The 26,290-nt window shown below is 42.2% G+C and overlaps 3 protein-coding genes across 3 annotated transcripts in view; 1 reads left to right on the top strand and 2 right to left on the bottom strand.

Annotated features, from left to right (window-relative positions):
• The window catches only part of USP13 (ubiquitin specific peptidase 13), a 51,875-nt gene extending 41,482 nt beyond the window's left edge, over nucleotides 1-10,393 (bottom strand). The window contains exon 1 of the mRNA XM_068406024.1: nucleotides 10,146-10,393. Within this exon, the coding sequence (XP_068262125.1) occupies nucleotides 10,146-10,298 (153 nt within the window). The 5' untranslated portion in view covers nucleotides 10,299-10,393. The remainder of the gene's footprint in view (nucleotides 1-10,145) is intronic.
• A 3,870-nt stretch (nucleotides 10,394-14,263) lies between these two features.
• On the bottom strand, nucleotides 14,264-18,990 carry NDUFB5 (NADH:ubiquinone oxidoreductase subunit B5). Its single transcript, XM_068405679.1, has 6 exons — nucleotides 18,834-18,990; nucleotides 18,020-18,108; nucleotides 17,025-17,091; nucleotides 16,208-16,269; nucleotides 15,393-15,499; nucleotides 14,264-14,510 (listed from the first exon to the last, which is right to left on the bottom strand). Exons 1-6 carry the CDS (start codon nucleotides 18,958-18,960, stop codon nucleotides 14,390-14,392), a joined length of 573 nt encoding a protein of 190 aa, XP_068261780.1. The 5' UTR covers nucleotides 18,961-18,990; the 3' UTR covers nucleotides 14,264-14,389.
• A 92-nt stretch (nucleotides 18,991-19,082) lies between these two features.
• MRPL47 (mitochondrial ribosomal protein L47) lies at nucleotides 19,083-25,646 on the top strand. The gene is made up of 7 exons (XM_068405677.1): nucleotides 19,083-19,218; nucleotides 19,855-20,000; nucleotides 20,585-20,645; nucleotides 21,456-21,552; nucleotides 23,234-23,364; nucleotides 24,791-24,886; nucleotides 25,334-25,646. Exons 1-7 carry the CDS (start codon nucleotides 19,124-19,126, stop codon nucleotides 25,449-25,451), a joined length of 744 nt encoding a protein of 247 aa, XP_068261778.1. The 5' UTR covers nucleotides 19,083-19,123; the 3' UTR covers nucleotides 25,452-25,646.
• The last annotated feature ends 644 nt before the right edge of the window (nucleotides 25,647-26,290 follow it).

The following is a 26,290-nucleotide window of genomic DNA, read 5'->3' as shown; positions in this document are numbered from 1 at the left end:
TAAATTCCCCAAAGAACAACATGAACTAAACTCACCCATAGGCACCTTAGAAGGAGATTAAAAAAAAAATCATTATCTCCAGAAACAACTCACATTAGGCGCATAAGGTACATAATCATGTATTGAGAATTGTTACAGCAACAACTGCTTTCACAGGATACCACCTGATAGTACCACACCTGAAACATATTGAATACAGTAAACCAAGAAGTTCTCTCCCACCTGGCCTACCTCTCTTCAAGGCTCTGGCAAGCAGGAACCTCTGCTCTACCTCTGAGCCCAGCCAGGCCCCTCTCTCAGAGCGAGTACAAAGTTGCCCATCCTGCCGTGCCAGCCATGGCATGAGTTAGGCTCTCTCCAGCCCTGTGGACTGGAACAAGTAGCAGAGGGCAAGTCTGACAGAGATCACAGCTGATCTCCAGTACTTTCCTAGCCAGCACCAGGTTAATACACCTTATTCTCTTCCAGAAAAGGAAGCTGAAGGGCTAATAGTGTTCATCAGTTGTTGCTCATTTGATACCTGGCACAGACCAGCTGGGGCCTGACAAGTCTTTCCCCTCCCACCACTGCCACAAAACCAGGCCTGAATGGGCCACTCTAAACCCAGTTAATTCTTACCAACCCATTTCAAAGACTGGCTTTGAGTATTTCTGTAGGACTTGAAGGAATCTAAACTTCCAGCTTACCTACAACCCTTATCCATACCTGTATGCTACTCCTTGAAACATGTTCATTTTCAACAATATAAATAAAGCCAGAACTGAAGAACTGCCTCAAACATCAATAAATACTGGTACTTCCACAGCAGCCAGCAGAGCCATGGAGCTGGGGAACAGCACATGAAGGGACACCAAAGAATGATGTTTTACCCCAAGACTTCAGAAAATATCTCTCTCTTCCACTTCTCTTAATGTGAACCAACACACACAAGCTTCAGATTTTCAGATTTAGCTGAAAGATGAACATGTAATGAACTATACAGCTGTTGCTGTACCTACCTCAAAGGGACAAAAAACTGCATCAAGCATTCCAGGATTCAAATATGTGATCTGAAGCAAGGATTTAGACTATCTGCCATTCACACTTAACATACACCATGAAGTCATTCTTTCAGCATCTAGATATCACAATGATTATCTCCCTGCAGAGTAAATAGTAAACTATTTAGCTCATTTCTGATCCATATAACCGCTGCCCAAGATTCTATTTAAAAAAAAACACAGCTCCTTTGAATTTGAAATATTCACAGCCTTGAGAACAGGGCTGATATCTACAATTGTGCTCAAAAGTAATGAAGTAGTTAAAAGAAAACTCCATATTTGGTATTCAAATATTCATAAAATACAATTTTATTTAAAATGTAGCACATTTATTTTAATTTCCACTACTCTTTCCCAGATGCATCTACTTTAAGACCCATTATACCTTTGCTGTCTGCTCTTATATCCTGCATTCCAAATCCTTTTGCGTTATCTCCTTATGCGAGAAAGTCATGGATGTGTCCTCTGCAAGAGGATCCTACAGGTACCCAGCCTAAATAAAAATATGCAGTGTTGTCACTTTAGGGTCTCAGGAACTCTGTTGACATTTCTGTTTTCTTGGAGACCACTCTCTCTTTTTCTGGAGGGAATCCAAGAGACCACTGAACTGTTTCTGATAAGCAGCCTGTGACAACAATCTGACACTTTCAGTATATGAGCTAAATGTAGCATCTGAGTAAGTTGGTTGTGGTTACTAACAAAACAGTTATTTCTCCTGGAGAACGCAGGCAGACTATTCTCTCATGCAACTCGGAAAGAAGTGGACAGACTGTTCAAAGCCTAAAAGGCCACAGCAAAACAGGGGCATGTGTGAAAAAGCCACATTTGCAGAAGGCTATATAAAGGATTAGGCCCCTATTTGGTGCTTAAAGAACACTCGACTGTGATCTAAGACAGGCTTTGTGCTGATGAATTTAACCCTACTGAGCACACAACCAGTTCTGGAAGGAATTATATTCTACATAGGCTGTGGCATGTAAATCTTTGTAATCAACATTCATTTTAGATATGTGTGAAAGTTTATGCTGCACGAAGGCAATATATCTAAAGTACTGAAGACATTATTTTACACCAGAAAAATATAGCTTGTCCTGAGACACAAACCCAGGAATTTTAGTTGGTTTTTCTTCCCCCCTCACTCTTGCCTCAGCATGTAGTAGGCATGGAGTGTGCATGTTCTTCGCTGCTAAGATGGTCACAGTATGCCAGCCAGGTGCTTTATTATAGAGAGGGAGACACACAGTCCACACTAAGGAGAAAAGAACTTAAAAAAAAAAAAGCTCTTCTTACTTATTTAGATAATAATTCCTGTTTTGCAGAGATAAGCTGAGGAAGGAAAGGGACAGGGAAGGAGAGCTAAAATGCAACAGAGTTACTCCCTCTCAGGCCTGAAAAACAAAGCAAGGAAGCCGGTGGAGGAGAGGTCTGGCAAACACAAACGCCAGTCCGCAAAGAAACAGAGAGAGATCACCACCTCACTTCACACACGCTCGTGGCACCAGACACTAATAGCTTTCAAACACTACTAACCTAATCAGGATTTGAACTAATGACCTGTATCCCAAATTCCAGAAACATTTAGACCCCTCAGGGAAATCTAGGGTTTAGCAATTTCAACTCCTGAGGTGATCCAGACAATAATGAATTTATAAAAACGCAACTGTTGTGGTGATCTACTAACACGGCAAACAGACTTGGGCACAATGTCTACTGTACAGGTGTTTGCTTCAGAGCCACTAGAACAATGGTAAAACTTGCTAATATAGGTATCAGAGAAGCGAGTAAAATGGCACCTCGAGTCTTCACAAGCCTCCATACCCAAATACAAAGAATGAAAAGTTTGTTCATCCTATCTCATAGAAAGTAAAAAGGGACAGTTATGACAGAAGGTCACTGCCTCCTCTGTGCATTCTGCCATGGTTTCCATGACATCGTTTCCCTACAAAAACCGTGACCATACAGAACTGTTACAGGCTCTGGTCAATGTCTGCTCATCAGGAATCACCACAATTAATCTGGCTGTGATCACAAGACTCTTGTTGTATAACTACAACCCAATCTTTAATATACTTGGAAAAGTTACAGGACTATCCCTAACAGACACATACTGCATGGAATCCCACAATAGTGTAGCTAAATGACAGATATTTCATTTCAGGACAGGCTTAAAAAGAATAAACAGAATTTTCAGTACTTAATATTCACCTCAACAATTCATAATAACTTACAACAAGGAATAAAAAGAAAGCCTGTCTCTCTGTCATGCATCAGTACTACCTACATTGAAACAAGGGGGGGGCAAAAAAAACCCAAAAACCCACCAAAACCCCACAGCCAACCAGCTGAACACAACAGCACATAAGAGATGGCTCCAGAAAAACAAAAAGTTCACTTTTGAGTTTCCACTGCAATAAATATGGTAACTTTGGCAGGGAGAGGGGAAAGAAGAGGCAGTGGGAATCAACACAAAAAACATGTGCTGAAGGCCAGGAATACATCTAGTCACGTTCAAAAGGAATATGGGATATGAACACTGGCATAATTCTGCCTTTTAGACAACTGTCCTCTGTCACCCAAAGGTGGCAAGAAAGCAATGGTGACAAAAGGAAAGCAGAAAATAAATAATAAAAAGAGGGCAAAATTGGGCATCTGGTAAAGAGGAAGAGAGAGAGAACCAACAGAATCAGAAAAAGGAACAGAATGACACAGACATACACAAGCACTGATGTGAAAATATACATAAGCAGTGAAGAGGAGCCATGTACTACTGAACTGGTGAAATGTGAGAGAGATGGGAAAAGAAGAGCTGGGTCAGGCAGAGAAAGAAAGGACAAATGATCTGGCAGTAGAAAATAAAGGGCAGGGCTTCTAATAACTGGACTGTTAGCTTCAAATGCAAAAGAAATCCTTTCCCTGCCCTCCCTTGAAAAAAAAAAAAAAAAAAGAAACATATTAAAGTTACTACTTACTATTTTATCACACTTTATGACAGCAATATACAAAATACTGAACAGCTTGAAGACCGTACATGTTACTGAAATCAGAAACTTTTCAGGACTGGGGTTCTGATGTTATATGGACAACCAGATAAAGTTATAACAGCAAATATATTACAGTTTTGAAAGGTTTAAAATCCTCCATGTTCTGGGCTAAATGCCAGCTACCAAGGATGGCACTGGATATTTCCCTATGAGTGGATTATTTCACAATTGCTTAACAAAGATGTCCGGTATCTCTGTTGTAGCTTCTAGATGGGCACATGGACAAGGCCAATCCAGTACAGCACTTACAACATTTCCTGGGGAAAAAAAAAAACGTGTGGGCCAGTCAGAAACTAAAATGAAACCAAACCTCTATTCCAAGAGGTGGATCAACTGCTCACTCACATGCATAAGTCATAGGCGGACTTCAGAGCAGGGAATACATAATTCCAAAGCAGTATCTTGTACAAGTCACATTCACAGGCAGGATCAAGGCTTCAAGTGAGTGAGCAGATACAATAGCAAAACAAACATTAGGTCATGAGTACTTCTAACCTGTAACCAGGAATGCAGAACTTCCATCCACCAACCAACCCTGTTTGGGGTCAGATGATCCAGGTGCAGATTGCGTGGGCCACCGATAGAGATGGCTCAGACCCATCAATCACAGCTTACTTCCTAGCTCCAGCCCAGTTCCACAGCTCAAGCAGTGCCACCTGTACCACTTCCATAGCGCCTCAGATTTACAGAGAACCTGATGATTTTTGCTTTGTGCAGAGCCATAGCCATACAATTCTGTTGGTCACACAGACAGTGCTGTGCTTCCAGAACAGAAAATCTGGAGAGAAGAGTTGAGAGGAAACCTAATGGTTCCACAGCAATTCAGTAGAGCTCCAAGGCTGTCCATTTGTCTGCATCTCTGTATTTATCCTCTACCACTCCAGGTACCTTACAATCATAGTCTGTCTGCTACCCAAAATATTCCAACCCATCTGGATAACAGGATAACTAAAGTTTGATCAGTCACAGATATAGAGGGAAAGACTAGTACGATCCAAATTTAGAACAAACTCACAGAAATGCACAACACACACTGGTTGTTCTCCAAAGCTGCAGAGTTATTTCTCATTTGTGAGCCACTGCAGACACAACCCTTACTGATTTTACTATTCTCCAACTTTGCAAGACCCTTTAGTTAACCTTAGTGTCCTGGTGCACTCCCAAGCCAGCAAAACACTCGCCCATGGGCAGCTTTGGTATCTCCCTGTGTTGTAACAGTACAACCAACACTACTCTGTTTTTTCAGATGATCACCCACCACCAAGCAATTCACTGCCTCAATAACTTGGAGGTCATTTTGCAGCTAGGCCAAAATCTTTTGTCTAGAGTGTTCGATTTGTCTTGGTGTATTCAGTCCTCTTTGTTTCCTCACTGCTGCTCCCATCCCATCAATAGTAACAAGATACCAGCCTACCCCTCCCAGACACTGGCCCCAGTGACTTTTCTAATTTTCTTCAAGGAATATTGACCAAAGGAACAGCCAGATAGAACGTACTAATTTCTAGAAAGTTTCATGCAGCATGGTTGCTGATATCCATTACACACTGCAAACTCTCAAGGATTTCAGTCTCAACTGTAGTGTTTAATAAACAGCAGAGCATCAGCACAGTTTAGCCTTTGGGAATTGTCCTAACATAACCATTACAGAGTCCCTGAGCCACAAAAATGAAGTCAGCAATATTCACAAAGGAAGCTGTTGTCAGCAGCAAGGTTTTCCAGCAGAGTGAAGCCAAGCTTTAAGCTGCTTAAACAAACAGTCCTGCAATCTACAAAACCAGACTGCTTGGTCCTGTCGCTGTGTTGGACTCACGATCTGTGCTGTAGTTGTAACCAATGGCCTTTGCGGGGAAGGCTTCAGAGCACATCCATCCACAACATGCACAGCCTGAACGTAAGCCTGCCTTATACTCGAGTTTGTATCCCTTTTCTAGCAGTTGCCTCTCCCTCAGATGCATCTCATCTAAAATGATCAGAGGCCTTTGAGACAAGGATCCCATTAAAAGGTGGAATTTCCAGCTGAGTACTATACTTCTATAGAAATAATAATAAGAGGACAAAAGATTATATAAATGCAACCTTTTTGCCTCCTGCATTCTACTGAACACAAAGTCAAGCTCATCTGCCAAAACAGCAAGAGAGGTTACAGCGGACAAAATAGGGGAGAAGAAACCTACATCACAGCAGCATAGACAGAAAAACAGTCACCAGGAGGGACTGCACATCGGTTCTGAAAAATGAGAGGTACAGGACTTCATCAGCCAAATTGCAGGGAAGCAGTAGGCTACTGTAGCAGCTGGGCCAGTCACTAGAGGGAGCGATACTCAACACCAGGCACGCTTGTGTTTTGTAGGCACCCATTCGTGTATAAAGCATCCATGGCTAACTGGAGTAGGAGCCTGCATCAGGGAAACAGTTTTTCTAGAAACCACAAAAAAAAAAAAAAAAAAACAAAAAACACAAACACTAAGTCATAAAAAGGCGTATTTTCTAATGTTATGAGACAAGCAAACTAAGAAGTGTCACTTGGGCTCTTAAGTGCACAGAAATTTGCCTCCTGTTTCTGCTGATTTTCCTGGAAACTACCCTAGTATATTCTGTTGGAAATAAGCCAAATCTAAGGACAGGAATTTCTCATCTGTTTAGTGGTCTTTGTAACAATACCACCTTTCTGACAAGATCATCCTGCTATGGTTAATCCACATGGAAAAAAATACACTGAATATCCACTTGTACCTCTCCTACGCTCACACTTCTAAAATCTCTCAACTAATGACTCTCTTTGTAGCACAAAGGTGCCATTGTTCTCGGATCTTCACCCAAAGAAGTAAGATTTAAAACTTATGGAAAGGGAACGTCAACCAGTTTTGAGAACAATTTGTGAAGCTGCCTGTATCCACAAGAACATGGATCTTCAGTGACATTATACTGCTCAAATCTGGACAAGAGGACAAAACTGATGGAGTGACAAACAGGTCTGCAAAAGCCAGGTCTCACAGTCAGGTTAAACTTTGCACAATTGGAAGTGAAAGATGGAGCCACTCACATGCAGTGTATCTCATTTTCTTTGGCACCCCCTGATACAAACAGCTCTGGTTTCAACCATCCCACCCTTCTTGGTCCTTTTCAAAATTGCTGTGGAATCTTTCTCTTGTAATAATACTACTTTGTACCCTAATACTCAAAGATCTGTTTTAGTGTATTTTAAAGATCATACCGCTTCCCCACAGGGAAAGTAATCATATACAACCAGTATAGCTAAAGAAACTTGAGTATAGAGCTGCTGTGTGACGTGGTATGCCACTTTAAAAGATACAGACAAACACTCAGGAAATTCATTTCTCTGCGAGGAAATTCACTTCTTTGGAGAAGAAAAAAAATTAAAGGTAAAGCTTGAGAGACAGTCTTAAGGCGTTAATGAAAGACACTATTGAAATAAGGTTTGGTATTGAAGAAAAGTGACTGAAAAAAACATCTTGCATTCAGTTGACTCCAAACAGAGACACGCTGAAATTAAACTGTAACAGGGAGTGTATTTAAAATGGCAAAATGAGAAGATGTGAGGAAATACTGAGAAATAAGTTTACGAGAGAAAACATCTCCCCCATCAAAAATGTAATCTGGAATTTTACCATGGATAACAAAATCCAAGAGCATGTTTTTTAACATTGTTTTGTTACAATATTATAGCAAATGATCAAACAACCAACCTGTGTATCTTCTTTCAAAAAGAGGTAGACACCTCAATAGGAAGAGGCTCGCTTAGGTTACACATAGCTAACCTAAGATAATAAGCCACTAAACCAACCTAATACAAAGCATAGAGAGAGAAGCATCTCCCTTTAGCCAAGGCAACAACTTGTCTGTATCCTTTCACTTTCCTTCTGAATGAAAGACTGTAAAAACACAACTTTGTTATTTCCAATTTGTAAATGACAGTGCTTTACCCAGGAAAACACACATTTGTCCTTCAGAATCATCATCCTAGAAACAATATCCAAGTATCTGTTAGATTACATAGGAATAAAAAATAAAATCTGAGACAAGACTTTTGCTTAGCTAAACTGAGGAGTGGTACGGGCTGAAAAGCCGTGGAAAACAATAGAAACTGAGAGTAGTTTTATTTTTAGTGGTACTGTATAGGTTCTGTGAAGCCTTTTCCCCACTGAATGCCTATAATGCAATTTAAACAAAAAGTTTTAACAAGAGGGCAACATTTTCCAAAATCTGAAATTCGTTCCCAATAAAGTCAAAAGGATGAAACGTTTTCGAAAAGATCACACATGGTGATTCCAACTCCTTTTGTTACTTTTATACATCATTTCTGTTAAATTAATTTAAGTTTTGCTCAAAAGTTTTAGGTTTTCTTCAAACGTTTTAGGTTTTGTTCAAACATGCTGTTTTGCTAAACACAGCTTTTGCTATGTTTACTTGAGGCTTGTTGGGAGGAGTGGTGACTGGTTGCTTCTTAATTTGTAGCAGTATGTAAAATCCTTTCCTACTGATTAACAGAAACTTTTTATAAACCATAATGTTGAAGCAGCCTGAAAGTGTTACTAAAAACATCAACCACATGTTCACCCGAGCAGAAATTTGAAGGAAAGATTCTAGCACATTGATTCCCCCACCCCCCCGCAAAACCTTATTAAGTATATAATGCAATTAGCGCCTCAACAGTACAGTTTGATTTGACAGTTTTAATCAGACCGCCTCCCGGTACAGTCAGGGCTGCTGGGTGACACTTGAGATCTGAAGAGCGTGGGTAAAAATAACCTCTGTTCAACAAGACATGATGAACACCAGACAGCTGAGTCACCTTTAAAACCAATTTTGATTTTCTGTATTAGAAGGAATTATCAAAGAGAGGGGGATAAAGGATTAAAAAATCTGAAATGTATCTTTCATTGAATATTCTTTACCGTGAACCCTGAGCTTCCTTTTGATTGTTGCCACTTACTTTAACGTAACTATATAGTGCTCACTCACCTCTGGTAAACCTCAGCTTCATGTAGAGAAGCAACTTTTAATAAAATTTCAGGTCCATTTAAAAAATGTAACTTCTAAGCACCTATTTCTTACATAGCATCAACCGTTACTATTTATGAAGGCTTCCAGGATTATCAGCAAAGTTAAAAATTAGTTAGGCCCCAAATCTGCCACTGCACACACGCAATCTGGGGAATCCATGGATGTTTTGCCAGACAAGTATAACACCACAGGAAGTTTACTATACATCAAACATTCATTTAATAGCAAACTAAACAAGCTAGTGGGGAAATACTACAAGTTCTGTGAAGTCCAGTGATGTAACTGAAACCCTGGGAGAGAAAGTGTTTCAGGAGGATTTTCGCACTTGATTTTCAGGTTAAGCCTTTCTCTGAAGAGTTTAATAAGGAGCACGAGCATCGAGACAGTAGGAAAGCAAAACGATGGGCACCTACTAGCCAAAACACACAAACGAGAATGGCAGCTACTGCCCCTTTTTACTACCTCAGTGCGAAACTAAAAACACGGGCTCCCGGGGGGGCGGGCAGACCTCGGACCGCCAGAGCCCATTTCTCAGCAGGCAGAAAAGGTTCCCCCAAACCGCAAAATCCCCGTGTCTAAGCAACCACTCCAGATCGCCTTAAGGAGAAAAATAAATAAACGAACGAACGAACACCGCTACTGCGTACGAGCGGCAGCGATCCGCCGTGAGGAGCCCCGGCCGCAGCATGACCCCGCACGGCCGGCGCAGCGCGGGGGCAGGGCAGGGCCGCCCCGCCGCCGCGATCCCCACCGTGGCGGGGCAGGGGCTGCAGCCCGGGCGGGGAGGGCGAGGGCAAACCTGGCTGCGGAGGAAGCCACGGCAGGTGGAGGCAGGCGGGCTGGCAAAGGAAGGGACGGGGGAAGATTTTGAAGCCTGAGCGGGGGGCAGCGGCGCGGGGAGAGGGCGAGGGGCTGCCCTCGGAGCGGGGGGTGCAGCGGGGAAGGGGCCGCAGGAGAGGCGGGTTTGCCGCAGGGCAGGTCGGCAGCCCGCGGCGGGGAGGGGGAGCGGAGGCAGCCGGGGCGGCTTCGCTGCACTCACAGGCGAGTCGTAGGAGAAGGCACACTCCGTCTTGTAGACCCGGTCCCCTGACTTGGGCACCCGGATCGTGGGCATGTAGGGGACGAGCAGCTCGCCCAGGTCCCCGGCGGCCATCTGCGCATCGCCGCCGCTGAAGAGCGCGGCCCGCTGCATGCTCCCTCCCTCCGGCCGGCCGGCCGACGGCGAGCGGGCAACGCGAGGGCACCGGAGGCGGAGGGCAACGGGGCCCGGGGCAGGGCGCGGCAGTGGCGGCGGCGGGAGCTGGGCCCAGGGGAGGGGAGAGGGAGGGAAGATGCTATTTTTAATCCAATAGCAGCAGGAGCGGCACCAGCTGCGGCCGCGGCGGCACTCGGGGGTCCCGGCGAGGGCGGGACGGAGGGGCAGGGCGGCGGGGGCGGACCGCGCCCGGAGGCTCCCCGCGGCCTCTTCCCGTCCCTCGGCGGCCGGCGCAGAGAGGAGCCTGCGGGGGCGGCCACGGGCTGCGGGGCGGCGGGGGCCGCTCTCCTGAGGCGATTCCCGCCCTGCGCGCGTGCCACGGGCGACCGTTAGGTGGCAGCCGGCGTCGCGCGGCCGCCCCGCTTCCCGCCGAGGCCTCGCGGCCGGGGGCGGGGGGGGGGCTGGAGCGCGCGGCAGGGGCCGGGGGGGGGTCAGGCAGCCAGGCGCGGCCGCGGCCCGGCTCTCTCTCCGCGGCGTGTGCGCGCAGGCGGGGCGGGGGGCGGTCCGCGCGCGCCGGTTCACGCGTTTTACTAGAAAAACCTTCATTTCCGCGAGCGGAGGATGGAGGCTTCGTCTCCTGCGTAGCTCAGAGCAGGTTGCCCTTTGAGTAGTAACACTCTGCTACAGGCGCTTTTATTTATGTGTTAAGCGATTAAATACTATATATTAATTCTCAGCTGCAAGGATTTAGTAGCTTCACGTGCCTAAAATAAGCCTTTTGACAGCGAAGTCCCTAACCTGTAGATCCCGTTGGGTGCCGTGCCTCGGGGTGTCCCGCTGCAGGCCCCGCTCACCGTGTCAGCCCGAGGTGCCCTGCGGCAGTGCCAGTAGCCAAACCCAGGTTTCTTGTCTCGAGGGACAGTACCTTTAGCTTAAAGCTACCTTTTTTTTTGGTGTTCGCTGTGTCTCTTTGCTTTTCACTTTGAAAGAATACTGTTAGGGGAAGGAAGAATGGAATAAAGTAACTTTGTCGGAAAAAAATACTAAAATAATATTTTTTCTAAGCAATATCTAATAACTATTGCATCTGCCTGACAGCAGCAGGATTAAAGAAATGACTGATACATTTAAAATGAAGATATATGATGAGGATGAATACCCTTCCCCCCGTAGTCCACATTATATCCAAGGATTCATCGATCACTTCCAAGCAGGTGATGTGACCTTTGCTAGAACAACCTTTTACCTCAAAAATTAAAGTTTCAAAAGGTGGTTCTAGTAAAATCTCAATTAACAACAGAATTCAAAAATAAGTTTGTGTCCAGCTACAAAGAAATAGGCTGTGAGAGTGAGCAGACCAGTGCAGTCTGTTCTCAGCAATTTTTCTACCAAAAATCAAGTGTTAGGAACAATGCGAAATACTGAGGGCAGAATATGATCTCAATGGAATGGCCTTAGACTTACTCAAGAACAGACATTATATCAAAGACTTGTGAGCATTGTTGGATGCTGGATAAAAACCACACATTAATACAGGGTCACCAGACAGATTTATTTTACCTGAGAAGACTTTGTGCTTTTTAATGGCTTCTCTTATGATTAACTCAACATTTATAAACAATGAGAGCCATAAGATGACATACAAGCTGTCTAGCCTGAAAGATTGACTCAAACAAAAAAGGACAAGTCAAAGCACTGATACAAAATCAATCAGAGCCTTTCTAATGTTTGGCAGTGCTGGGAAACAGCATATGAGGTGGTCTTTGCTTAAAATAGTCTATGCAGTGTTGCTCAGCATAAAGAAATTCACGTGTTTTAACAATTTTGAAACCACAAGAAGATGACCAGGGGCTATTAAAGGGCTTGGGCTTATTTCCTTAAAACAGTGGGAATTTTGAATATGGACAGATAGTTTAGGGTCACAAACTGTAAGAGGCACTTTCCATCACTTGAGGAGACACATCCCTCTAGTGGCAAAAGTGTGCCAGGTACAGAGGGTACACTCTGTCTTCCTTTCGGCAAAAGTGGTGTAGAAAAATAGCTGCACAGTTCTGAAAATGCATGGCAGGTACCCGTGTGGATGTCCGCAGGTGCAACTTGCCTTATTCGCCTTCTGTATTTCTTAATTTGTTCTTGGTTAATAATGTTTGGATGGCACATATTGCCACTTGCGTTTTTATAGAAACTCTTGCTTTTTTAATTCCAGTTCACCCTGGAAAATAAGCCTCTGAGTTTTCATCTTGAGATTTTGCTGTCCAGACTTGCATTTTTATGTACTAAAAGTTGTGTAATCACACAGCAGAAGATGGTGTCTGTTCACCCAGCAGTTATAAGATGACCCATAAAACCCATTAACTAATGTCAGCCTATACCATTCTCCCTGGCTGGATCCTTGCTCTTCAGACACCCAGCAATCCTTTCGTAACAATCTCCAATAAGTAGTTTCCTATTTTCCCCTTGTTCACCTTACCAAGCCTGTTACAGGAATTAGAAAGCTCTCTAACAACAGTATCAATAACTTGAATATATTGCTAAAAATGTTAGATATACAGCAGTTACTAGGAAAATACTTAGTTTAATATTATTCCTTCTCATGAGAAGTTTTACATCAGAGAGCATAGACTTTAGCCTAGGAACTGTGGGGGTATTTTCAAGAGCACATGAAAGACTTAGGCTTATAAAGCCCCCTGAAAATCACTAAAACCTGAATTTATATACACCACAGGCTTTTTAATATTTAAGAACCTTTCCTTTGCTTTCTACTCCTATATCTGACAGTGCAGATAGTCATAGGTCTACACAAGCACTTCTGCCTTAATTCTGCCTTCTGAAAACACAGGAGATGATACATATCTGAGGTAATAAAACCAAAGCCTTGTTAAAATTAATTGTAAAGACTATCCTCCCCACAGCTACTTGGCATGCGGCTCTCCATGTCACTAGATACATATTGAAATCATGAAAGTTATGTGACAATGGTAGGTACCCCTCAGTAAGAGCTTTCTGAAATACTAACATTACTGAGCACTGTTTTCATCAACGAAGATCCTTTTTGCCACAAAGGGAGCATGTGGCTCTTAGATCTATTACCATTTAGAATAGGAAGCATATAGCAAAAGTACCTGTTATGCTTTTAAACCTCATTTAAAAACAAACCATTAAAAAACCCAACCAAACAAAAACTCCCAGAACAGTGTAGAAAGATTTCTAGAGAGGCCACTTTTTGGATGATTTACACAGAGAATTGTCCAGTTCAGAAAGATGCACAAAATCAGACATCTCTGGGGGTTTTTGGGGGGGGTTGTTTTTTTGTTTTGTTGTTGTTTTTTTAAGTGTCTGTTTAAGAAGGCTTTTCCAGACACAGGCTGTGTAAGAGGTGAGACTAGAGAAAATGAAAGAGCAGACAAGTATAAGGTATACATACACAAGAGGAAAGATTTTAAAACTGCGACAAAACTAATAAAGAAGCAACATGGCTGACACTATCAGGGATGAAGGGCATTAACAGATATCTAAAGAGAGAAACTTTTGAGATAATGCAGAGAAAATGATAACAGATGTTGAACAATATGCAAGTTGGGAAAAAATAGTGAAAGATGAGTTTGACTATAAGTAATGAGAAAGAAAGTATTTGTCTAAAGTGGTAGATATAATGCTAATACTCCAAAGATCTGAAGGTATTTTTCTTACCTAGTTCATCTTCCACAAATTATCTGACAGAAGGCATTGTGAAGCAAAAGCGCCTTACAGTTTCCTGTACCTTTCATTTAAAACTTTAAATACTAGAAATCACATGATGAAGACTAATATCACCAACTTGTTTCACACAAATTATTCACAAAGCCCATCCTACACTGGTGTTCTGGAGAAAATGAGTAATTGTTGGCAACTGACATGACATTTTCTCTGATTAACCACCTGAACAGCTATACGAGCTTAACTGCCACACAGTTTCTTTCAAATTATCAGAATCAACACAAACATTGTTTTTATTAATTTCTGTCAGTAAACAGCAGGATGTATATTACATAGCTCAGTCACAATTTGTCAGTATGCATTTAAGAGCATGCATACTGTCTTAAAATTGTTTAATTGTCAGGTGTGGATTTCATAGAATTGTCAACAAGATTTTTATCAGGTGTTTCATAATGATACCAAGGTCCATCTCCCCTGTGTCTCATCAATCTGCGTGCCTCCAACTCCATCAGTCTGAAAAAAAGAAGAGCAACAGACACACTCAACATGAAGCTTGTTGGTTTTCATCACACATATACCAATGTTCAACATCAGGGCATTACTGACAACAGCAATAAGTTTAGCATCTATGTTTTATAAATACTACTGAAACACAGGTAATACCAAAATATGAAGCATTCAACTAAAACATGAGCTATTACATCCTTCTCTTTCAATTTTTTCCAGCAAGTCATCTCACAAAAGACTAATAAAAATACTTGCAGGAGTTCTGTCACAGGTTCTTGCTTAGTAAGGGGCTAGACAGTTTTGATACAGCTTTCAACTAAAAATAAATAGGAGCAAGAAAATCAGAAGTAAATGTGATGGTAGAAGGAGCTACATTGTCTTGGTCCCAATAGCAACAGTTCATGGAACACACACTTTCTTTTACCACCACAATTTACTCCGAGTAAGTATAGAATAAACTCAGTACAACAATGTCACTGCTGCCCACAAAATTTTCAACAGCAACAAGGAACATGACCAGTCCTGTAAACTGTCATTTAGCTACTCAATTAAGCTATGAGCATTAGCAGAGGCAAAAAGAGCTGTCCATTTCCTGACTAAGGAAGACAGGGCTATACCTTTATAAACATGAACTGTTTTGAAGAGACACTGTTGTTTTACAGGACTGCCCTTGGATCATTCCAGTTCTGCTAATCTTAATACAGAGAAGGCAGGACTACAGATACTGTAACTTCCACTTTGGCACCAGCCAGTGCAGCAAGCACTCAGGGTCAAGTGATATGTGAATAAGCACGTTATGTCAGCAGCCAACTCAGTATGTTAACTAAAATAAAATAGTCAACTACAGTATCTATCACTATTTTAAAACACTTCAACGATGTAGCATACCTCAGTTCAGTTTTCTTTGCTTCAACATCAAGCAAAGCCATCTGTTTCTCATAGTCCTTTTCAGGGGGGTCAAGGAGGTAACGAGCTATCCAGCGACTTATAGGGTGCTGAAAAATTGAAAAGCAGAGATTATTCATGCAATTTCCAAGTAGAAATGTCATCATAACTAAATCATATTGCATGTTCCCAGTCCTGAAAACATGTCATCAACATTACGGGTGCTGCCGTTCAAACCATAATAGTAAAGTTAAAAACACGCTCAGCTATTTGTAAAATCAGAACCCTAAAAAGCTGTATTTCTTTTGCCATTTTTAATGCCAAGGTAACCTGCAGATGACTGTTCTGTAGCAAAATTAAAAGTTAATAGAAGACGTGATTTATTTTCTCTCTGTTGAAGCTCCTTAAACTGCTACTGTAATCACAGAAATGGACTCCAAACCTCTTACCGTAATCAGTAACATTTCAAAGTTTTGCTTCCACATATAAAGAGAACAAAAGACTGTTCTTATGATTTAGGAATATTATAAAAGAATTCTTGGCATATAGCTTCAGCAGTTCACTTGCGTAAAGTTACAGATCAGTTGCATCTACCTGTGTCAATAAACCAATTTCCTACAGCAACACCCATGTTCCATAAAGCTGAAAAAAGCAAGTTTACTGAAATCATAATTGCACAATTTGAGTTCTACTACACTGATACCCAGTGGCAGGGATATGGCTGTCCTCATTATCATATGCCACACATTTTGCTCTCAAAAGTATCGTCAAGAGGAAGGCTGGCCATAACATGCCACCCTTTTATCTGATACACTCACTTTGTAGTATTCCCAGTACTCTGGAACATAACCCTCAGGAATCTCTGCAAGTTCAGCTTCACCTGACAGGGAAAGGAAGGGAGGAACATTTAATTCAAGTATTTTTTTTTTTAAGTACCTTATATTCTGCCTTTCACATTAGAAAAAGATCATTATTTCACATGGGGAGTACTTAATCCCTCAATCTGAGCTCTATTCAGAAAAATTGGACTTGTAATTTTTCCAGACACTTCACACTGCATGTATCTAGCTCATAGACTTTGAGCCACACAAAAGAAGGGTGAAATTAACAGCTCTACAGAAGAAGTAACTGAGATCAAGTCCATAGAAATGCCCTTTAAAATATATGAGCTGAAAGCATGGATTTTTCCTAATTTCTCTATCAAATTAATTCCGTATTATTACAGTAGTAGATTTAAAACACGTATTGCCAAGCAGAATTCCAGCTTTCTTGCTAGATAAAAAGCGACAGTTGCAGTGTAAGCCTTCTTAAAGCAGTATGTAAAACAAGGTAATACAGACTCCTCATTTGAATACAGAAGACCTGTTCACAAAACCTCACTGATGTTTGAAAGACTGTCAAAAGATGGAATTTTTCTGATTTTAAAAATGTGGAAAGCTTTTTAAAAAAAATACAGAAAAATAAAAATACTGGGAACATCTTCCATGTACTTATACAATATTACCATAACTGTTAGTCCTATTTCATGGTCTTCCAAAGAGCAAGCCTTAAAAGATCTGTTTTCTATCCAGCATGCTTAGTTTCTATTTAATAATTTTGACTGTGCACTTAGCTTAATCATGACAGAGCGCTCACCAATGAAGATGTTGACATACGTTATGAATAGTGCCACTGGTATTCCCGTCAGAAATACATAAAATCTCTGTATAGGGGATAAAAAGAAAAAAAAACAGTAGGGGAAACTCAGAAGCCTGACAAAATTTAGATGAGGTTAGTCTGAAAATCATGTAACAGCCAATAATTCTCAGATTTGCATTCATAGGTTAGATAGGGATGTTGTATGTAAAGAAATAGTGCTGCTTAAAATGAGTTAATTAACAAACTAGAATACAGAACCAGGGATGCTATGTTGGTCCATGAGCCTATTTAGTTCAGCTTTCAATCTCCCGGAGGGGTCAGTCTCTGCAGCAGCAGACACTAATGCTTCCCTGAATTCTGTCTCAGCATCTTGTGATGACTGCCTTCAGCATTTAACTGTGACGAGGCACTAACACCACTGCAATATAATCCAACATAAATACAACCACTGCTGGCTTTGATAACTATGGAAGACAACTAAAGGAAGCCTGATCACAGAAGGGAGTTGTATCAGGTTGGCTGTTACCCGTCATAATAGGCTTTATCTGAAACCTAGCTTTTTAGGGGTCGAACTCGGGTCAGGCTTCCCAAGTCTAAATCTCTGGTGCCAGTGGTTTAGGTAATTGAAGGCAAACCCTGCAGAAGAGTAACCTAATACATTTTAAAAAGGATGATGGAGTGGGAAGCCGTTGTAGGTTACGCATATATGAACACAGACACATAATTTGAGAATGCTACTACAGCATTAATACAAGTACCTATCACAATCTTTGCTATTTAGTCAATCTTTTTACTTCATCTGGCCCTGATTTTACAACATATGAGAAAAAGTTCTTTAGGAGGAGGACTGGAAATTCTTGTTTCTGTGAATAGTGCCAACCACATTTTAGATGCTGTTACATAAATAATGGAGAAGATTGTGGTTTAGACACTCTTACACCATTTGCAAGGGATGTGTTATACCGAATGTAATAAACTTGTTTTTAACTCACCAACAAGTTCAGAAATCGAGTATCATAAAAGCTTGTTGCCTTGATAATAAACATTCTCTTCCCATGGCTGCTGCTGTGCCGTACAGGAGCTGAAAATTGAACCAAAGTATTATGTTTTTTTCTCCCTTTGGTGACTGTGCCAGGATAAGGTCAACAACACATGTGGGGAAAAAAAAAAGGCAGCATACAGCAGTGGCTGAGTAGTTATGAGCCGGTTTTCTGGAAGATATCAATGTTGCTAAAAGCCTGCCTGAACTAATTGCCCATTTTGCTAGAATTAACCTATTTTTCTTCTAACTTTAGACATAGATCTATTTCTGCCTGGAAGTCCCAACAAATAAATGTCATTACACAGGGCCAAGTAAATTCATAGATTAGCATGTCAGGAAGTTTGGCCTGCCGCCAATCGTGATCCATATTCTACCTAAGAAATATAATTTCTCAGAGGACTGGAGATACACGTCGCACCCCCCCGAGGGATGTCCCTGCACCTCGAACGGGTTCCCTACACCTGCTCAGCCAAGAGCCGCAGCAGCCTGTAACGTTACCGCTCCGTCCTCCTGCCCCAGCCCCAGAGACAAGGTAGCGGGGAAGGGCCCGAGCCCCGCCACCGCCTCGGCCGGGGAGCCGACACGGATGCCCCCGCCTCGCCCCCCCGGCGGCGGGCGGACCCCCCTGCGGCGGCGGCCCCGCAGCCCCCCGCGCCCCTCCCCTCAGAGGGCGCCTCTCCTCAGAGGGCCCCTCTCCTCCGCTCCCCAAGGTCACTTCGCCCCCGCCACACCCGCCCCCCTCACTCCCGCCGCCGAGGCCCTACCGACGGTGCCGGGGAGGCGGGCGGCCCCGGTGAGCCAGGGGGGGCGAGCAGCCCCCGTCGCGCCGCCCACCGCCCGCCGAGCTCCCCAAGCAGCCGCTGCCCGGAGCAACAGGCTCATCGCCGCCATAGCTGGAACTGGCACGGGGGCGGGGCCGGCGGCGCCACTCTCCGCGGCGGGGTGACGCTAGGTGTCGCCATCTTGGAAAAGGGCAAAGCCTTCGCCCTCCTTCCGGCGCCCTCGCGGGACGCCGTCCGCGGCGCCAGGCATTGTGGGAGGGACGGCGGGGGCGATGGCGGCCGCCGTGGCCGCCCTGTGTCGGCGGGTGACGGGCGCGCTGCGGCTGTCAGGAGCGCGGCCGGGCTGGGCGGCTGCCGGCCTCCCCGGGTAGGCACCGGGCGGGGGAGGCTGAGGGTCGGGAATCGGTTGGGCGCGTTGCGGGCCGTAGCGCGGTTCCCGGGAGGAAGGAGAGCCGCCTTTAGCGGTCTTCGCGTTCCGTGTCGGCGGGAGGCGGGCGGCCGGCGGCGGGCGGCCGGAGGCGGGCTGTCCCGGTGTGCTGGCTTCTGAAATCTCGGCTGAGGGTTGCACAGTGCCTTGTGTTATCAGGCATCGTATAAGCGCAGTATGAAGCGTTTCCCTGCGCGCGTTACTGTTTTGCGGTCATTATGCTTCCAACGTGGGGGGGTTTATTGTGCTTATACCATGCGCTTCCCGCTTTTGCCATTTAGGTAAAGTCAACGTAGCAGGACGTATTCTTGTAGAATGTAGCTCAAACTTATTCTTTCTTTTAATTTTCAAACTGTTATTTATCTTTGAGTATAAATAAATCATAATTGGATGAGACGGGGTAGAAGAGAAAACAACACTGAGGTGATATGTTTATGAAGAGTTGAACTCACATCTTTTGCCTTCAGACCGTGGTATTGATCTGTCTGTAGGCCTTTATGAATGAAAAAAGCATTCTCATGTAGCTGAGTATTATTTTTCCTATCATATATAATTTTGCTTCTAATTTTTACACAGATTAACGCTGAATCCATTCCACAAGAACCTGGCAAAAGTTGAGCCCCTCCATCAGCTGAAGTTTCTGCACACTACTTTGTCTCGGAAAGGTCTGGAGGAGTTTTTTGATGATCCAAAAAACTGGGGGGAAAAAACAGTAAAGTCTGGTGAGTTATATTTAGCATTTCTGATAGTGATCTTTGAGCCACTTGTGCTCAGCTGCAATCTGACCTATTCTTTTGCATTCTAGGAAGTATTCATAGCTACCTAAAACTTATTTTTTATATGTACGTACATATACTTGTGCATCTTTATGCCTGTTCATTTTTTTTTTTCTGTGTGTATGCTGTGTTTATGAACACAAATAGCTATTATGCAGCAAAATATTTTGCTGTAAATCCTCTGTCTTGTTCTTAAGACCGTATCACAGAAAAGATGTTCTTTGATGAAATATACAATACCATGGAAGAGAATATTTCAGTGTAAAGATTCATCTTATAGCTTTCCCTGTTCCCAGCCTTTTCCAAACACAAATACACAGTACACATCATTGCCTTTTTAATGTATTTGTATATTCAAGCTGAATATCCACAAGGATAGCTTTCCAAGAGGTAGTATTTGTTAAAAAAGTGATCCTTGTTCTGTTGAGTCAGCTGAGCCTGCTAATAGTTCTTTTTTTTTTTTTTTTTTTTAGAATAAGAGAAATTTATTCCATTAAACTGATTTTTTTTTTTAAATTTTTTTTTTACAGGGGATGCATGGAACATAAAGCAGCTAAGGGGTAAGAGTAGTGAAGACTTGCACAAACTTTGGTAAGTAAGTTTTAGTGAAGTAGCTTCTCCCCTTTCAAAGCAGCTCTGCCCGCTTTATTAAAATGTGCCTTAGTGAACTTATTAGCCAGTAAACTTAGTCTGCCACACAGCTCTGCATGCTTAAGCCTGCTTTGGGCTTGGAGCAGCCCACGTGCCGGTGCTGCTCGGGGTACGAAAGCTGTACTGCAGGTGGCTGTAGGGAAGTTGTGTCCAGTACAAAGGGTTCAGGTTTGGTATGAAGAGGCTGAGTTTGAAGCCTTTGGGGGCTGTTCGAACTGCAGGACAGACTTGGTTGGAAGTGACGCTGGTGGGGCTAACTGCTAAATCAGATCAGGTTGCTCTGGTCTGCATCCATTCTGATTTGAGAGGCTCTAAAGCTGGAGATTGCATCGTTACTCTAAGCAAACTGTGCCAGGGCTAAACCAGTACTTATTACTATGAATAGTGTTTTCCTTGCTGTATCTTGTCCTTTTGCTGTGCACCTATAAGAAGAGTCTGGCTCTGTATCAGGTAGTGGAACACTACAATGTTAACCTCTTCCCTCCTTAGCCTTCTTTATTCCAGGTTAAGTAGATCTGTCTCCCTCAGCCTCTCCTTGTCTGTCCTGTACGTCAGCCCTGCCCTGCCCTGCCCACCTCTGCTGGGCTTTCTCCAGTTGGTTGGTATCTTTTTGCTTCTTTATATGAAGCTAGCAGGTATAGGCTATGGGAGTGCAGGTTGGACAGCTGTGCTCTATCCAGCAGCGTAGTGAATGAATAATTGCCAATGCATCTAGAATTTATTTTTGAAGTACTATGCTTTCTGATCTAGGTATGTCCTACTGAAGGAAAAAAACATGCTCTTAACTTTAGAGCAAGAATCAAAACGACAACTCAGGCCTATGCCAAGTCCAGAACGATTAGAAAAGGTAACTTTTTCATACTAGCTGAACATGTAACTCTAAGTAAAATTGCTGAGTGAAAGGTGAAGTGTTTGTAAACTTGTTAAAGACCATTTTTTAAACTATTTCCCTGATTTTAGTAATTGCACAAACACTGTGCTCAAGCAACATAGTGGGAAAGGCCTCTCCACCTGTTAGGTATTGTTAAGAAATATTTTGCCATCTTCATGCCCAGAAACTTCCTGGTAAAACTTAAACATTATCTATATTCTTACCCTTCATAAACTTTTTTTAGCTACTTAACTGTCACCAACTTCTTGCCTTTGACATTGTCTTCTCCAAACTTGTGCCCTTTGGTTCTTTGCTATCCTCATCACCGACTTTTGTCATCCCCTCCTTTTGCATTACTGTGATTCTGCCACTAATTTATTAAATTCTTTCCTCCGTGTCTTTACCATTGAAAATTTCATTTACTTATAAACTGACTGCCATCTCTATGCTTATTTCTCACAGATGGAAATCTACACCTTCACTGGCCAGTTAAATAATCCAGCTGTTTGACATGAGAGATATTCTCAGATATCCCCCTACTTATCCAAATTAATTTGGGAAAAGTCTGACCTTGACATTGTTCATCTGAATTTCTTTGTATGGTTAATAATTTAACTGTTACTTGCCATCACATGTGTCTGCAACTGCATTATGATCTCTCTTTTTTGGGTCAGAGATGGATTTATTTGGTCTCCTACTCCTGTCATTTCATCACTGTACTTATAAATTAGGGAAGATCCAATATAAAACTCTCCTCTGCATCTCCTACTGTATTTAGTTCTAATTTAGCATAATACGGTTTCTCAACTGTGTTCTGCGACTCCGGTTCTGAACAGTATTTTCTGTTTAGTCCCACCACACATCCATATTCAGCAACTATGAATCACAGTAGAACTTGTTTTGGGAAGGAACTTGTTAAGTAAGTGGCCCAAACACTTCAAAAGTCAAATCTTACTAATTGCCTGTTTGGTTTTGGCTAAAGCCCAAGAAAAGTAGAAGTCAAGCAGCAGTTAAATACTATGATTGCACTGAAACAAAATACAGCAACCTGCTTATTAAAATTAGCTCTAGCTGCTTCCCAGAGCATTTAACATGTTGCCGTCTGTAACGTGTGTTACAGTAATGTTATGAGACAGACATGACTGAAAACCTTCAACTCTGGTGTCATAATGGTTTTGTCAAGGCAGCTTCCTCATCAGCCAACAGGCGTTACTGAGGCTGTGACCAGATGCCGAAGAGAAAACTAGAATAACAAACAGCCCGTACAAACCACCTGAAGAAATACAGCGTATCTTCTATTTGCTTCTCCTCCTTCCTTCCCACCCCTGCCTCTGAGCTTTCTATACTTCCAGCATCAGCATTAGATCTCACTTTACATATTAGCTAGCTAGTCTTTAATGAAATATCAGACTATCAGTTATTTCATATCTGTTCTGCTTGTAAGTTAGGTTTTTAAAGCACCCATTCTTTACTGTTGTAGTACATGGGGCCAGTTCAGCTGTTTCACTCAGTCCACAACTGAGAGCCCACGATGGAACTCCTAGTGTGTTTTACCTTTGCTTTTCCTTTATATTTTGTCTTAGATCTTCATTTGAGATCTTTTTTTGTTGTCAGCATTGGTTTTTTGGCCCATCCTGAAACTCTTTCCTATTTTCAGGTACAAAAATCTATGAAAAATATAGACTTGGTTGTCAAAGAAAGAGAAGTTGCTTTGAGGCTTTTACAAACTGGCCATGAAAAACCAGTCCCTGGCGAGTGGAGACATGACTTCTTAGGTCGCACCTACTGGTATGGAAAAGAGAATTTTTGTTTCATATGTGTGAATTTTTCTTGTGGTTTCTTTCTTTACCAGAAAATCCTTGTCTAATCAAGAAAGGATGCACATACTGTACAGAAAGAAACGTGTTTTCTGGTCAGCATTCAGGTGCCTCCAAGTTTGCTTTTTTTAATGTGGTTGTAATTGTTGCTAAGTAATTCAGTGGCAAACTTGACCAGTAATTATAACCAAATTAGTTCTATGTAACTAATATGATTTCTGTACTAGGAGGATGTCTGTTACTCTAGCTGTTCTGTAACCCATGAATGAACTAGGGAGTACTGCTCACGTTGAACCATTTGGACTTCCCTAGTTATAATGCAAAATATTGGGGGACAACCACCCACGGTATCGCATGAGACCACATAAACATCCGTTGGAATTCCCTACTGGTCTTGGCAGATATTTAGCTTAGTTAGAAGCTTCTACCTTTAGAATTATTTATTGTTCAGATACTTTCAATAATCTGTAATTTCCGGTGATGATGCTGAAGGCTCTGGCAGGACTTGCTCTTTCATTAACCAGTATTTTACCCTCATCATAGTGGCAGTTGAAGCCCTTATCACAGTATTCAGCTCTGCAGTAACAGTAGGTCACATATTCTAATAAGGGTGAATTTTCAGTTGTTACCCATTTGTTTACCCATTAAATATAAATCAGCAGAGTAGTAAATGCACTAACCCCTAGATTTACACCTTGAGGGATAAGGCTTCTGTGTACCTCTTTCTGCTTGGAAACACTGTCCACAAAGAAGGGTTTGCCCATATATTTGGAAGTCCAGTCCCCGGTTAAAGCAGGGGGAAAGGGGCAGATGACATGAAGTGGTCTTTTAAGTACATGCAGAAACTGCAATACACATAGTAGTAGGTCTGACACAATTTGGATGCACTGGAGTCTCTACGTAAGTCTGCACAAGCTGTCTGTGCAGCCCATAGGCGAGAGAAACCCCAAACAGAAATAGCAGTCTATATTTAGAGAGAAAGGCTTATGTTCAGGCAGATTTGCACTAGACATGACGCTCAAACACTGGCATTTAAAAGAAAATTGTAGTAGAAACAAAACTCTCTTCACAGTTTGTTCACATCAGCTTTTGAAAGTTTTCTTATAAAGGAGTAACAAATATAAACGCAAAGAATCACTATATTGGGCCCTCTCTTCAAACATCTAGTTTTTAAAGCAAGACCACTTTCTACAGAAAGACGCTGAGCTATGTACGAGACGTAGAGTTACAAATTAAGCCAGTAATGGAGCTTAAAGTAAATACCCCCATACAAATTCTGTGATCTACCAGTCAGACCACTTTATCACTGTACTGTAACCAAGTGTAACTGGTAGAACCCAAGAATGAAGGCAAAAAGTGTACGTTCTGTAATCACTTTTCTCTATCATCTTTAACAGGTACACTTACAAGGAATGGCCAATACCATGGTACTTGAACAAAAAATACAAGAAGAGGAAATTCTATTACTTATCTCATGTGAATCACTTCATCAGGTAAAAAGATTTTTTTTGAGATTGGAAATTATTTTCTGATCTGTTCCTCAGTCCTCCTTATTCCACTTTGCAAGGAAAAAACAGTAATCTTGTTTTGTGGTTTGTGTTTTTTTTTTTAAAGCTAGTAGACTGAAAATAAGGCTTTATAAAATTACAGCTTGCTGTGTTTCTTTTTGCTGTTCCCATCTTAGTTATTAAGGGATTTAGTTACATATGAAGTTGCACTGTAAAGGTCATTTTACCTGAGATCCTCCCAGAGGTTGAATTTCTATAGAATTCAAAAGCAGAAGAAAAAAAAACAGTTTGCTTTGCAGGTATTTTGCTTATTGAAAGCAAATTCATACTGAAGTTGTTGATCACTGGGAGCCCCTATTTGATTAGGGGGTGAGCTCATTAAGGTGGTTACAAGCTATCTAGAAATTAACCACACTGTCTTCTTTATTTCAGGCTCAGACTCGAAAAATCTTTACGTAGAAGGGTAAGAAGGCAAAACCTAGAGAGGACAAGGCGGAAGGTCTTGGAAAGGAAGTTCCCTCACCTTGCTGTAAAGTCTCAGAGCCAGTAATGTGCTGGAAGAGATTACACAGTAATGTGCTGCAAGCCATTGGTCGAGTATCTCTGTGACTGGAACATGAAACAAGTTCTGAAACCAGCAAACGTGAATGAGCCTTCCTGAGAGTCTCCGTCTTTTTTTTTTTAATCCCACATTTGATCTAAATGTGATCTGGAATTAAAAAGCAGCTTTGGTGCATAACTCAAATTAATCCTAACAGTTGTTTCTAGAAACATTTGAAAAATGACAAATTAACCAGCTATTATAAAAGTGAGACATACATCAGTAACAGTGAAAAGCAGCAACTGACTGCCAGATGAAAGGGTAGAGTTTAGTTTAACAAATATGCATTAAAACTAGACAGAAACATGCGAGTCCCTGAAGCTCACATGCTAGCCTTTGTTCCCTGATCATCCGAGTTGCTGATATGTCACCTAAGTTACATGTACTTTCTACACAGAAGCATGGGAAAATACGCTCTTCAGTCTACTATAAGGAACTTTTTCCCTGCTTTAAGCCTGGCTTGTTAGAAATTATGAAATACTTAATGTGTGAACATTTAACAATGCAGTCTTATACCTGGATATCTAGATACCTACAACAAATTCAAACATTTGTGCAATACTTTTTTGCAGCATGCAAAATGTTTGTAGGAAGACTGGTAATAGTCTTCTGTGAAACTGAAGTAGAAAGGTACTGCCTCTGCTCTCAGTTGATGGTAAACACCTACCTCATGAAAGCTTTTAACCTTTAGATGAGGTTGTGTAGAAATTTAGAATAAAGTCACAAATATTACTCTTTTAGGAAGCAAATGTGCTACGCAATATAATCTGATAAACCAGGGGAAACTC

This window comes from Nyctibius grandis, chromosome 8, assembly GCF_013368605.1.
Source record: "Nyctibius grandis isolate bNycGra1 chromosome 8, bNycGra1.pri, whole genome shotgun sequence".
Classification (NCBI taxonomy): Eukaryota; Metazoa; Chordata; class Aves; order Nyctibiiformes; family Nyctibiidae; genus Nyctibius; species Nyctibius grandis.
This window is presented reverse-complemented; position numbering and strand designations above follow the sequence as displayed.

Coding starts and splice junctions, on each gene's coding strand:
- NDUFB5 (XM_068405679.1), bottom strand. CDS start 18,960: ATGGCGGCGATGAGCCTGTTGCTCCGGGCAGCGGCTGCTTGGGGAGCT. Junction 17,092..18,019: donor CTCGATTTCTGAACTTGTTG/GTGAGTTAAAAA, acceptor TCCCCTATACAG/AGATTTTATGTATTTCTGAC. Junction 15,500..16,207: donor AGTACTGGGAATACTACAAA/GTGAGTGTATCA, acceptor TCAATTTTTCAG/CACCCTATAAGTCGCTGGAT.
- MRPL47 (XM_068405677.1), top strand. CDS start 19,124: ATGGCGGCCGCCGTGGCCGCCCTGTGTCGGCGGGTGACGGGCGCGCTG. Junction 20,646..21,455: donor GAAGACTTGCACAAACTTTG/GTAAGTAAGTTT, acceptor TTTCTGATCTAG/GTATGTCCTACTGAAGGAAA. Junction 21,553..23,233: donor GTCCAGAACGATTAGAAAAG/GTAACTTTTTCA, acceptor TCCTATTTTCAG/GTACAAAAATCTATGAAAAA.